General features: G+C 52.3%; 1 protein-coding gene across 7 annotated transcripts in view; it reads left to right on the top strand.

The window, feature by feature from the left end:
* Positions 1-10,645, top strand: part of ZNF444 (zinc finger protein 444) — an 11,065-nt gene extending 420 nt beyond the window's left edge. For 2 of the 7 annotated variants that reach the window (XM_015592542.2, XM_015592543.2), the window contains exons 2-6: positions 880-931; positions 2,790-2,979; positions 3,150-3,477; positions 7,319-7,403; positions 9,545-10,645. In XM_015592542.2, the coding sequence (XP_015448028.1) occupies positions 3,181-3,477; positions 7,319-7,403; positions 9,545-10,122 (960 nt within the window). In that variant the 5' untranslated portion in view covers positions 880-931; positions 2,790-2,979; positions 3,150-3,180 and the 3' untranslated portion in view covers positions 10,123-10,645. Of the gene's footprint in view, positions 1-879; positions 932-2,789; positions 2,980-3,149; positions 3,478-3,498; positions 4,110-7,318; positions 7,404-9,544 lie in introns of those variants that run through there. The other 5 variants (XM_006915928.3, XM_015592544.2, XM_015592546.2 and 2 more) reach the window with 3 other exon arrangements.
* The last annotated feature ends 2,986 nt before the right edge of the window (positions 10,646-13,631 follow it).

Here is a 13,631-nt window from a genome sequence, read left to right as displayed (position 1 = left end):
GGGGAGGAGGCCAGCGAGGGGGTGGGGCTCGGCGAGACTGCGGGCGCCGGGACCAACCTCATTGGAAAGGTTTGGGGAAATGGGTTGTGGGGACAGGTTATCTTTCCGACGGAGTCGGGCGCAGGTGGTTCGTTTGTGCGCCATTTCCACCAGTGCAGTTTCACCTTTATAAGTTGTGGGTTCCTGAGGGTGAGATGAGTTGCCTGGTTTTCTTTCTTTCTCGAAGAGCACCCGCCCCTTTAGCTTGATACAAGGGGTTAAGTTCGTTCTGCCCCGTTAGCTGGTTGCAAGGAGTTAAGTTCGTTAATGGGGGTCCAGTGCTTCCAGGCTGTGTTTGCTGTTGTCATCTGAGGCGGTCCCTTCCCCGCATCAACCCTAATCAGCCTCGAATCACCGTCTTTTAGCGCCTATTCTAGTTTATAGCTAACTTTGAAATGCACGTGCTTGTTTTGTTAAACCGGCACCTCCTGCACCTCACAAAGTAACAGTAATTTAAGTGACCACCTCTAGTTGGGGGCTTGCTTAGCCCAGGCGCTGTTCTCAGCACCTTCGTTTCCCTGTATCTTGAATTCTTGCTGCGACTCTTGGGTTAGAATGATTTTACTGCCCAGGAATGGAGGTTCGGTTTGTCAAAGGTGGCCGTGTACCTTGTCCAAGGACAAATAGCTGGTAGGTGGCAGAGCCAGAATTTGCTTCAGAGCCCTTGTGCTGAGTAAATATTTGTCCTGTGGACCAGTGGCTCTCCACCAGAGGAGACCTTGCCCCCAAGGGACACGTGGCAACATCTGGAGACATTTCCGGTAGTCAGAAGTGGAGAGATATTACTGATATCTGATGGAAAGAGGCCAGGGATGCTGATCAGTGTTTTCCGTGTCACAGGCTGGCTGCCGCATCACAGGATCATCCAGCCCAAATGCCGCCAGTGCTGAGGGTAAGAAAGCTGGCGTAGACAGGTCTTTACCCAGCGCCTACTCAGTGCTGGCCCACTTCTAAAACCCTTTGTGGGGAGTGAGCCATTATTAGTCCATTATTAAAAGTGGAGAAATTAAGGCCAGAGGGGGCAAGGCAGGTGCCCAGAGTCACAAGCAGATCAGTGGCAGAGCTGAAAGTTGGAACCAGGTAGCCCAGCACCAGAGCCCGTCTCTTAACCATTTAATTAATCTGACATGCGTTGTTTTTAAAGCTGGCTGCAGGCCAGATTTGTCCCGCAGGCAGCTGCTTGCTGACCCCAGTCTCAGGCTAGGGATTCTCAAAAGATTCAGACTCAGGACCCTTTTATAGTCCTAAAAATTATTGAAGGCCCCAAAACACTTTTGTTTATGGGGGTTAGAGCTTTTGGTGTGTATCGTATAAGAAACCAAGACTGAGAAATTTTGTATATATTAATGTATTTAGAAAAAGCAGCAATCAACTTTTCACATAAGATTAATACATTTTAAAAATGAAAAACAACAGTGTTTTCCAAAATGGAGAGTTGGAAATGTGGTGTCTTTTTGAAAATCTCTCCAGTATCGAACTTAAAAGAAGACAGCTAGGTCTTCATGTCTGCTCCTGTGGCCATCAGCCTCTGAAGACCCCACCGGACACAGAGAATAATTATGATGTCTTAGAGTTAGTCTCAGCCTCCAACCCCCCAAACATTCAGAAATGTCTTCAGATGTTTCCAGATTTTTATGTGCCAGTGGGATGTGTGTGTATGTGTGTGACATTACCCTTTGTGAGAACCACTGCACTGGGCTCTGTGTCATCCTCATACTGAAGTCACTGCCACGTCTGTGTTCTTTTCCTTTGGGAAAGCGGAAGAGGAAGTGGAGGGCTCACGGCTTCTTCCAGGGTGGGGTGGGGTGATTACACAAAAGGAAAGGGGATAGTGGGTATCGGGGAGCTCTTAGGGTCTGCCAGTTTTCTCAATACCCAGACATGATTGGGATCTGTTAGTGTCACCATCTCTTGGACTGCCACGACAAAATGTCACAGATGGAGGGGCAGTTTCAACAACAGACATTTACTTCTCATGGTTCTGGAGGCCAGGACCAAGTGCAGGCAGATTTGGAGTCTTGTAAGGACCCTCCTCCTGGCTTATATGTGGAGCCTTCTTGCTGTGTCCCCACCTGGCAGAGAGATCCTAGGGACATTTCTCTTCCTCTTCTTATGAGGCCACTAATCCTATTAGATTAGGACCCCACCCTTACAACTTTATTTAATCTTTCCACCCCAGTTTTACTGAGATATAATTGGCATATAATATTGTTTTTAGATTGTACAACATAACGAGCTGACGTAGATACATAGTAAAATGATCACAATAAGCCTAGTTAACATTTATCATGTCACATAGTTAAAATTTTTTTCTTTTGATGAGAACTTTTAAGATTTACTCTCTCAGCAACTTTTGGGTATACAACACAGTATTATTAACCACCATCACCATGCTGTTCATTATATCCCTGTCACATAACTGGAATTTTGTACCTTTTGACCAACATTCTCCATCATTTAATTATCTCCTAAAAACTCACATCTCCAAATACAGTCGAGGGTTAGAGCTTTTGCATACTAATTTTGGGGACACAGTTCAGTCTGCAGCAGTTAGTAAGGAAGATACTAGAGGTGGCTTTTGAGCTGCTATCCTAAGATGTCTGCATGGGGGACACAGGGTTTGGTGTGTAATCAGGCAAAACAATCATGAGAATGGTGGTGCTGGCGATAACTGACACTGTCCTGAGCACTTGCTGTGTGCCAGGCCCTGTGCCAAGTCCTGTGTGTGTTTTCCTGTTTAATTCTCACAGAGGTCGAGGGAGGAGGCTGAGGTCCTGTGATGCCCAGGTCACCCCTGGGAGGGGCTGAGCCAGGATTTAAACCTGTCCTGTCCCAGGAGGGAGTCACAGCCCCCCTTCTTCCAGCACCTGCCATCTACTGAGTACTGAGTGCAGCCCCTCTCAGGAGCCTTCTGAGGCAGCTCTCGGCTACACCAGGCAGGTGAGCACTTCGTCTCTTGGGAGGAAACCGAGGCACAGAACGGTGACTCTACTTGCTCCAGGTCACACACTCTTAGATGGGGACCCTGCTCTCGTGTCATCTCACATGGAAGGCGGTGGATTTTGGAATGACTGGGCTGGCTCTTATGTGCGGAACTTTCCTCCTTGCAGGTACTCCTGTTCCCCGGGCTCGCAGGCCCCCATGGAGGCCCCGTCTGCCCCGTCTGTGAAGCAGGAGGGCCGGGCCCTGGACTCACCATGGCACCGCTTCCGCCATTTCCACCTGGGCGACGCGCCAGGTCCCCGTGAGGCACTGGGCCTGCTGCGTGCACTGTGCCGAGATTGGCTGCGGCCTGAGGTGCACACCAAGGAACAGATGCTGGAGCTGCTGGTGTTGGAGCAGTTTCTGAGTGCCTTCCCGGCCGATGTCCAGGCCTGGGTGTGCAGCCGGCGGCCGCAGAGTGGGGAGGAGGCGGTGGCCCTGCTGGAGGAGCTCTGGGTGAGCATGCACATGCAGGTGGGGGTAGAGGGCAGTTAGCACCACATCCCTCCACCACCTTTCCATGGTCATGGTTGGAGACAGACCTGCCCCTTGCAGCCCGCAGTCCTCAGCTTGTGGGAGCGATACTCCACACAGAAGCAAATAAGCAGCAAGTTCCATGCACCCTAGAAGCAAGGGTGTGATGGGCATAGGGATGCTGGAGAGCAAGTGGGAGCATCAGACTAGTGGTACAGTTAGATGGAACAGCCCCCAAATACCCTCTCTCCTGACACTCCCTCGAGGGTCCCCAAGAGCACCCTTAGTTTGACAGTCCAACAGAAGGACTCCGAACTTGGGGGCAGCTGTTGTGTTCACAGTTATGGTTTATCACAGCGGAAGGACACAGACTCAGTCAGCTCAAGGAGGAGGCACAGGGGCAGGGACCAGGGAGTTCCACACATGGAGTTTCCAGCCTCTTCCCAGGGGTCAAGTAGGGGACACCAAGTATGGCCCACCAAGGAGGCTTCCTGAACCCAGTGTCCAGGGTTTCCTTGGGGGTCAGACCCATGCGCATGGCTGACTGTCACATGGCTGACTTCGGTCTCAGGTCTGGAGGGCGAGCTTATGCAGCACGGCTGAAAGTCCCCCGGGTAAGTAGCACAGCCTGTTCGACTCCATGCAGCCCTGAGGGGTTGTTACTGGGCATTGTGGTCCTCTCTGTTTCACAGATGAAGACACAAGGTTCAGATAGGTCTAGCATCTTGGCCAAGGTCACACATCTAGTTAGGGGTGGTGGGAGGGATGGAGCCAATGCACTGTGGCCCTAGATCCCTACTTCTAGTTCCTGAGCAGCTATGGCTGCTCTGTCCTGGACATCTTCCTGTGGATGGCACTCGGCCTCTGCGTGGCTTAGCGTCCTGTGTCTGTGACCCCAAACCAGAGATTCCCCAGGACATCTGTGGAGTCGTGCAGAGGAGTGCAGATTCTTAGGCTCAGGTGTGCCCTGGGTCATGGGGAGAGCCTGCTGGTAGTGTGGCTTCCTGGTCTCCACCCCCAGGTGTGCTGACCATGTTGTACACTCGACCATGCTCTGTCTCAGTGGGGACTTGGGTGAGACCATGTGCTGCCTAGTATCCTCTGAACTGACAATTGGGAGGTAACTCACTTGGGGTCCCACGAGCAGGTTTGTGGCTGGAGGCATCCAGGGACCTGGCCAGCCTCATGCTGAACCCTGCCCCATGCCTCTGCACCCCTGTGTCCGAGCCTCTTTCTGAGGGCAAAGGCAGGTATCCACTCACTTAGCGTCTAGTGTAAGAGGTACCAGGCATTGGAGTGTAAAATCAGGCACTCAAGGTGGCAAACAGCTTGGCAGTTCCACCAAAACGTTAAACAACTATAGCTGGTCCTGGAGTCGCCTTTCGTTCAGCATTGATGGGGCGTGAAGGAGTTTAACTACCACGTATGTCAAGCAGCCTCTGGTGAAATGGGCTTCGTTATGTGTCATTTCGCTTGAAGTTGCAGAAGCTACCGACGACGTTCAGTGAGGACTTACCCGCCCTGTTAGCCAGTAGTCCACTCCTGGGTGGGGACCCAGCAGAAAACAACATTCATTTGTCCTATGCTTATACCCAGGAAAGTGTAAATGACGGCAGCGTCACTCATAATAGCCAAATCGTGGAAACACCCACACGTGCACCAGTTGGGGAGCAGATAACCCAAATGTGGAATGCTTACACATGGGCTGTTACTCAGCCCTGAAAAGGAGCAACATGCCGACACACGCTACAATGTGGATGAGCATTGAAAACAGTATGTGAAAGAAACCAGTCAAAAAGACCACATACCATACTGCATGATCCCATTTAGACGAAACATCCAGAATCCGCAGAGACAAGAATAGATTCGTGGTTCTCAGTGGCCAGGGGGAGAGGAGGAGTAGTGACTGCTGACGGGTTCAAGATTTATTTGGTGGGTGATGAAAATATTCTAAAACTGATGGTGGTGATGCTTGCACAACTCTGAATATACTAAAAACCACTGAATTGTACTTTAAGTGGGTGAATTCTGTGGTTTATGCCTCATATTGCAATAAAGCTGTTTTAAAAAAGATTAGCACCAGGGACACCACAAAAGCAAGGCAGGCCAGCCCCTTCCCCTCTGGAGCCTGCCATCTGTAAAATGTGGTGCGCTGGTCCAGGCGGCTCCATTGGCAGTCTTGACATTTCAGGGAGAACTGACACCAACTCCATATAGACTCTTTTCTAAATGGGAGATGAGGGGCCATTTCTAGCTCCATGGGTTCAGCATTACCCTGAGAACAAAACTAAAGACCTGACAAGGAAAGAAAACTGTAGGCCAGTATCTTAATCTCAAAATAATTACATTGAAAGAAACTGGACAAAAAAAGAAAAGAATACCTGTTTACTGTGTGGTTCTAGTTGTGTAAAGTTCTAGAAGATGGAAACCTCTGGAGTGACAAAGCACATTGGGGTTGCATGTTGGAAGGGAGTGGGAGAGGTCGTGTGTGTGCACAGGACTTTTCTGGGCGGTAGGTGTATTCACCGTCTCGTTGGTGGTGGTGTTTTGAGCATGTACGTCTGTTGAAATTCATTGGATGATGTGCTTTAAGTGTGTGTGTTCATTTGCACATCTGTGTGCCTCTATAAAGACGTTAAAAACTGCAGTGTGACAGGCACCAAGATAGGGGATGTTCCTGTATCACACAGGATTATAAACGTGTGTGTTGCAGAGACGGGCTCAGCAATCTCCAGGATGGATGGGGAAGGATATGGGACAGGTTGGTCCAGGCACATAAGCTGAATATACCAAATATTAGTATATTCAGACCTGGTACTTAGGATTCTAGGCAGGGACCCAGCCAGAGGTGGAGCCAGACAGGATGGCAGGGCCCGGGCCTGTGGGCCTTGTGGGCCACTGCAGAAGCAAGTGACAGAACAGCACCTGCAGCCCCTCACAGCCTGGGGTGCACAAATGGTCAGGAATCGACTTATAGTCCCCCTGGGGTGGAAAGGTGGCCCCAGATTATCCTGCCACTGCCCAGACAGTGGGCATTTGCTGATACGTCCCAAACCATGTGCTTTTACATAATGCTCCGCAGCTGCTTGTTGGACCCTCTTACCAGCTAATAGAATTTTAGGCATCTTGAATTTTCACCCTAACAATTGCTTTAGCCTGAAAGCATTTGAAACAAGTAAAATGCAGCAGGGGACTGGGTGTAGTAACTCACGAGTCAGCCATCCTCCATCAGCACCAGGAGAATTCTGGTTTTGTCCTCGAGAACGAGGGCTTGAGGAGCAGTGACAAGAGTGGACAATAATTGAGCATAGTCACTCTGAACCTTTTCTTTAACCTTTCTGGCTGTCGCCATCTCACTCAGGGCTGTCTGCCATTTGAGCTGGGGAAAGCCACATCCTAAACTTGCTTCATTTTTCCTGTTAAAAGTACCTTGTGTGTTTTTCTGCATTTCGTCAAGGAGTTTGCAAAGGCAGTAAGAAGCTAAAGCAAAGTTGAAAGCGGGTGTATCAGTTATCTGCTCTTGAGTAATAGATCAACCCAGAACTTAATGGCTTAAAAAATCTGCATTTATCATGTCACATAGGTTCTATGGGTTAGGAGCTTGCTACGGGTTAGGGTCTCTAAGGAAGCTGCTGCTGTCATCTGGAAGTCGGCTCAGGGCTGGAGATCCTGAGGTGGTCCCTTGTGAGCCTCATCATGGGGTGGCTGAGCATCCCAGAGCAGGCGATGGGACTTGGTGACCAGTTAAAAGGAGGAGGGAGGGAGAAGAATTGAGGCCATTGCTCAGGTCTCTCAGTTGTGGATGTGGTGTCTCTCGTTTCAGGGACCAGCGATGAGGGCCCCTCGAGACACGACAGAAGGCTCCGGGGTCAGCCTTGGAAAAGAAGATAGTAGGATGGTCCCATTAGGTGAGCAGCTGACTGCTTTCCCACACTGCCGGCTCTCCCAAGCCAAGGGCCCCTTGTCTCCCAGCCCAAGCAAGGCCCCCTCTCTTATTTGTTCATCCAGTGTCCCTGGTGTCCCTGGCATGTGCCAGACCCCACGCTGGAGCTAAATCAGAGCCCCCCACCCTGGAGGGCACAGCAGATGGGTGTCATGCCAATCGCACAGCAGCACAAGGGACTCACGTGCTAGACATGGCTCTGCCCTTGGAGTTGGGCAGTTACCAAACTCTGTAGATGCAGGAGTCGCCCAGGGAAGTGAAATAACTCACTTGAGATCAGGTGCTGGCAAAGCCAGGACTGCACCAGGCAGTCTGTGCCCACACTCTCAGCCTGACAGAGCCCCAGAATCATGAGTCCTTGGCTCCAATTCAGTCATGCTCTTCCTAGTCCGGATGCTGTGGCCATGGGTGCCGCACCCTGTTCCAATCGATGGCCTGGGGCACATACCTGCCCTGGAAGACTGACCTCTAGGATGCCCACCAGGGGCAGATTGGTGATTCTGCAGTCGACGTGGACTCAGTGCTGGTGTCCATGTACGTGGTTCCTGGTGGGATCTTGTGCCAGCCAGGGCCGTGGTGTGCACAGCAGGGAAACTTGAGGGTCATCACAAGGTCACATATGGAGGCAGCAGGATGGGGGCCACAAGGAGGGTAGGGACCTAGAGAAAATGGAGGTGATAAGGACCTAGGGAAGATGGAGGACTCAGGGAAGACAGGGACCCAGGGAGGATGGGGGATGCGGGGAAGACAAGAACCTGGGAAGGATGGGGGATGCAGGGAGGACGGGTCTGGGGAGGGTGGGAGACACGGAGAGGACAGGGGATGTGGGGAGGATAGTTGGACCCTGGGAGGATGGGGGACATGGGCAGCACGGGGACCTGGAGAGGATGGGAGATGGGGGACTTGGGCAAGATGGACCCGGGGAGGATGGGGGACGTGGGGAGGACAGTGGGACCCAGGGAGGATGGGGGACATGGGGAGGACAGGGGACACGAGCAGCACAGGGACCTGGAGAGAACAGGAGATGGGGGCCGGGGGCAAGAAAGGGATCTGGGGAGGATTGGGAATGTGGGTAGAGTAGAGGCCTGGAGTTATGCTTGGGAACGCGTGGTTTTACTGGAAGCAGGTCCCATTCCAGTGAACACCACTGGAAAAACAGGTGGAAGGACCCGTAAAGGTGCAGGGATACCTGTGTGCCCTGGAGAAGCGGGGCGAGTATTAAGGTACTTTCTGCAGAAGGGCAAGGAAGGGGAGCCAGCCAGACTGGGCCGGGTCACTGGACAAGGCCTCTGAGCTCAGTGCCCTTCTCTGTGTTGGGGTAACAGGCCTGTCCTCACTGGATTTGTGAGGTAGAAATGAGGTGTTCCACGTGGACTGTCCAGCCTATGCCGAATACACAGGGAGAAAGCAGACGTTAGCGAGCTGTTTTTGTCACACCTGTCCCAGTGGAAAATGAAACAGGTTGCTCTTCTCCCTGCAGTTCCGTAGGGCAGTTAGAAAACAGGGAGAAAGGAAATATGTGGTTCATCCATCCATGCTACTTACCACCCACTGTTTGTTACCTGGGTACCTACTCACACACACCTACCTGCTCCCTTGCACCTTGTGCAGTGCACCCACTCACCATTCACCCATCAGTCTACCTTCCTAGTCATCCCTTCACTTGTCTCCTCACTACCCCATCTCCACCACCCAGCCTTCCATCCACCAACACATCCGTCCATTTACTCATTTACCCACCCAGCCATCCATCATCCACCATTCATCTATCCCCTTGCACACTTATGACTTCTCTACTATTTCCTCTTCAACCCGTCACCTGTGTATTACACCACTTTCCCCATCCCTTCATTTATCCCCCTCACACCCACCCACCCATCCATACATGTTTGGTGGGCACTTACTCTGCACCAGGCATTGTGCTGCGGATCACAGGAGTGAACGAGAAGCTCCCCTCAATGTCTCCTGTTGGTCAGAGCTCCCAGCTGGCCCTAAGGCCGCCCCTCCTGCCCGGGACGCCAGCGTCAACCCCGGCCCACCCCTGCCAGGTTTTACTCACCCCCATTGGTGCAGAGCCGCTGCCCTAACTGCACCTTTGCCTGGCAGGAGACACAGCTCTGGGGGCTGAGGAGCCAGCAACAGGGGACGCCCAAGCCACCCGTCCCTACAAGCAGGAACCGGGCAGCCCCCCACCAGCGCCACCCACGCCAGTCCTGCCCGCCTTCCTGGCTGCCTCGGGCGCCACGTCCTGCCCCGAGTGCGGAATGGCTGCCCTTAAGCCGGCGCACCTGCTGCGCCACCGACAGAGTCACTCGGCCGAGAAGCCACATGCCTGCCCCGAGTGTGGAAAGGCCTTCCGACGCAAGGAGCACCTGCGGCGCCACCGCGGCACACACCCCGGCGGCCCCGGACCGGCCTTGCGCCCGCTGCCTGCCCGCGAGAAGCCGCACGCCTGCTGCGAGTGCGGCAAGACCTTCTACTGGCGCGAGCACCTGGTGCGCCACCGCAAGACGCACTCGGGCGCGCGGCCCTTCGCCTGTTGGGAGTGCGGCAAAGGCTTCGGGCGCCGTGAGCACGTGCTGCGCCACCAGCGTATCCACGGTCGGGCTGCAGGTGGTGCGGGAAGGCCGGGTGCGCCAGGCCCCGAGGGCGGGGGGTCCTTCCCGCCCTGGCCTCTGGGGTAGCCGCCCAGCCACCCTTGGTTCCCGCTGTGCTGCCGGGTCTCTCCAGCACCGGCTCCTCTTCCCGCCTTCTCTCCCTCTCTCCCGTGTTTACACTGTCCGATGCCCTAACGTTCTCTGTTTTTCCCAGCTCTGCCCCAGACCTCACTTTCCTGTTAAGCTCTCACTTCCATTCTTCCTTACTGATCCCTGAGCCTCTCCCATCCCGTGGAAGGTACCTCCTCATTGTACCCTCCTGCTTCCTTCCCTCACAATCCACTCCCTTACCCCGGCGGTCAGGAGCAGCAGGCCGGCCCTTTGATAGAGAGGAGGCTGAAGGTAGGGGCTAGGTCTTGCTCCTAGAGACCTCCTCAGGACAGTTTGGGGCACAGGAGAGGAGGCCGACAATGGATTCCTTGGTCCCGCTGCCCTCCGTGATGCAGGAAAACATGAGATGGACAGAAATACCCTCTCTGGGAAGCCTGTGGGAAATGACAATTCAGCATCTGCAGAGTAATAAAGTCACTGATGAGGTGTGCAGACCAGAGCCCTGGTTCTGTCCTACACATTACCCTCCCGGAGCTGAGTGTCAGGGCGGGGTTCTCTGGGACCCACACAGTGGAAATCTGAGCTTAGTCGTAGAGCACCAGTTCTTGTTCTTGCTAAGAGTATTACTTGGGGTAGATCACTCATTTCATAGGGGGCCCTCAAATATCACTGAGTAGGTCTTTTGGGTGGCCCATTTTACCAAGAGAAATCCATTCTCCTGCTGGGGGTAGGGTACCTGCCTGATGGCTATCAGTCTGGGACCCTTGGGGGGTTGGGTGAGGGGGCTAGGGGTGGCTCACTGTTGAGTACAGACCTTTTCAGGATACTGTCTCACTTGTCCTCAGTCCAGCACAGTGTCCTGGGGGCTGGGCCCTGGTTCCTTCTCTCCAGGGAAATGCAGGTGTATCTGACCAGTAAAATCCAGGCCATGGGCCATACCCTAGCTGCAAGGGAGTCTGGGAAAGCAGCTACCTGGACTGTCCAGCATCTACGGCCAGAGGCTGTCCCTACTTTCCATGACTCATAAGGTGGGAAAGTGCCCGAGCTGCTAAGGGAGGTTTGAGTGCCAAGCACTCTCAAGGAGGAGGCCAACCCCTGGCCTGAGTGCCACCTCGTGAGACAACAAATAAGGCACTGCGGGACTGGGCCCATTGTTAGAAATTAAGTGAAAGAGCAAATGCAAAACATTTGGCACTGTTGGGCCCAGTGTGAGCATCCTCTAGTGCCTGTCCTTACAGGATTCTCTCACACTGGGAGGTCTGTGTCACTGTGCCCAATGTCTGGCAGAGAAAACCAGCTTGCAGGATCTCAAGAAGGGTCTAGGAGGGACATGAGGTGGCATTGGTGGGGGTGGGGGAGTCTCAATCACTACAGCAAAAGAGGCAAGCAATGTTGTCATCCCCATTACACAGCTCAGGAAACAGGCACCAGAAGAGTAAGTGGTCGGGCTTTGGTCACAGCTGTGTTGTGGTTTTGGGGTCTGGGCTACATCTTTCCTCCTTCCTCTTCAGTAACAAGGAGCCAGGTTGGTGCCCGTGGGAGTCCTTGTAGGAACCTGCGGTGGTCGGAGGCTCCAGGTTGGGCCACAGTGATGGTTCCTTCCTGCTCCACTTCCTTGGGGTCCTGGCACAGTGGCTCTGTCAAGACCCAGACTTCATTCTGATCCCATTCCAAAATATAGTCATAAGCCATCCCTTCTCTCGATCTTCCATCACTCCCTGCTCTGGGTCAAGTGAGCATGTTCATTCCCTCCCCTCATGCTTAAAACTTGTTTCACAGCTCAGTTGCTCTTGTGAGCAATGACATTGGGCTGTGAAGAAGAGACAAGAACAGAGATGAAGGTGAGTTGTCACTAAGTAAGTCAGCCATGTCTAGCAGACTTACCTGGACTTCTGCACATTGCAGGGGCAGGGTTCCAAGGTGACATGACAGCAGAGGTGTGCAGGGCCTCTGAGGCCAGCACAACTCAACCGCCACCTTATATTATCAGTGAGCTCTAGCCCAACTTAGATTTGATGGTGAGGAAAAAGATGCCGGCCCTTGATGAGGGACTTGCAAAGAGCTTGGACTGGGAGAGGTAGAGACTTAGGGCGGTCAGTGCACACTCTCTTCTGAAAACTTCCTTTATGCAACAATTGGTTGAGCACCTGTGCTGGCCAGGTGTCAGGTGGCCCATGGAAATAGCAATGAGCTAAAATAAAGTCTCTGTCCAGCTGACTCACTAGTAGTCCAGGAAAAGGAGGAAGATGGGGAAAAAAAAAAACCTACCAGATTCCCAAATAAGAGGTTGCAATAGTGATAAATTATTTAAATAAGGGAGGGCGATGGGATGAGGAGGGCATTTTGGGGGTGGACAGTGGTGGGTAGTCAGGGAAGGTCTCTGAAGAGGGACTTGAGAAGAGGCCTGGGTGATGCCAGTCCAGCCATGCAAAGATCTGGGGATACAGGGAGAGGGGCCAGCCGGGACCAAGGCCACAGGGAGGAGCAGACCAGCATGACTGGGCCAAGGAGGGAAGTGGAAGGGGGTGATTCATGAATGCTTGAGGGCTGAAATGAGCATGAAGTTTTTTGTTGGAATGCTGGGAAGGCATTGGAAGGTTTGGGGCTGTAGTTACATCATCTTATTTGTATTTATTTTAAAAGCAATATTTTGGCTGTCTTGTGGAAAAAAGGGGAAAGGGTAAAATCAGGAGACTGAGGCATTGCTAAGAGTTGGTAAGACGCAAGTGATCATGAATCAGTTGAGGGAAAAGAACTGTGGACAAGACCCAAAGTGTCCTGCCCCTCCTCCTTTACGTGTGACCTTGGAGCCAATAATGGCCCCCATTCTCTAGTCGTACAGATAAGGAGTTGGTTATTACTAGGAGGCATAATTACATGATTGTTAAACAAACAGGTTCCAGAGTTCAAATGCCTGGTTCTGAATCTGGTTATTTACTAACTGTGCAACCTTGGGAAAGTTACTTAATGTCTCAGAGCCTCCACATTTGTCGTTGGTTTGATGAGCGTAATCCCTATGTCATAGGGCTATTGGGAGAATTCAGTAGGGTCAGGTACACATGTCCTGAGGATGTCACTGGGAACACAGTAAATGCTGACTATTGATAGGGTTACCATTGGCGAAAACCTCTTTCCACAGTGGGTCCCTTCCCCGCCTGCTTTATATGGAGAGTCCTCAATCTTTAAGTGTCCTCACAGCAACTCTGTGAGGATATTATTATTAGTTCTAAAGTAATTTTAAGTTATTCCTAATTATTTTTTAAAATTGTTATTCTCACTTTAAAGATGAGGAAGTTGGCACTCAGATGGCTGCTTGGGAAGTGGCAGAACTGGAATTCAAACCCAGGCATGTCTGGTTCCTTCCCATGTCCCTTTCTTCTTCCAAGAAACAGAGTAGCAGGGAGTAAGGCAGATGGGACTTGAAACAGGCAGAAAGAGACACAACAGGCCAAGGACTGAGTGATGCTAAGACACTAAGACATGAG

Source organism: Pteropus alecto, unplaced genomic scaffold (genome assembly GCF_000325575.1).
Source record: "Pteropus alecto unplaced genomic scaffold, ASM32557v1 scaffold326, whole genome shotgun sequence".
In the NCBI taxonomy this organism is placed as follows: Eukaryota; Metazoa; Chordata; class Mammalia; order Chiroptera; family Pteropodidae; genus Pteropus; species Pteropus alecto.
This window is presented reverse-complemented; position numbering and strand designations above follow the sequence as displayed.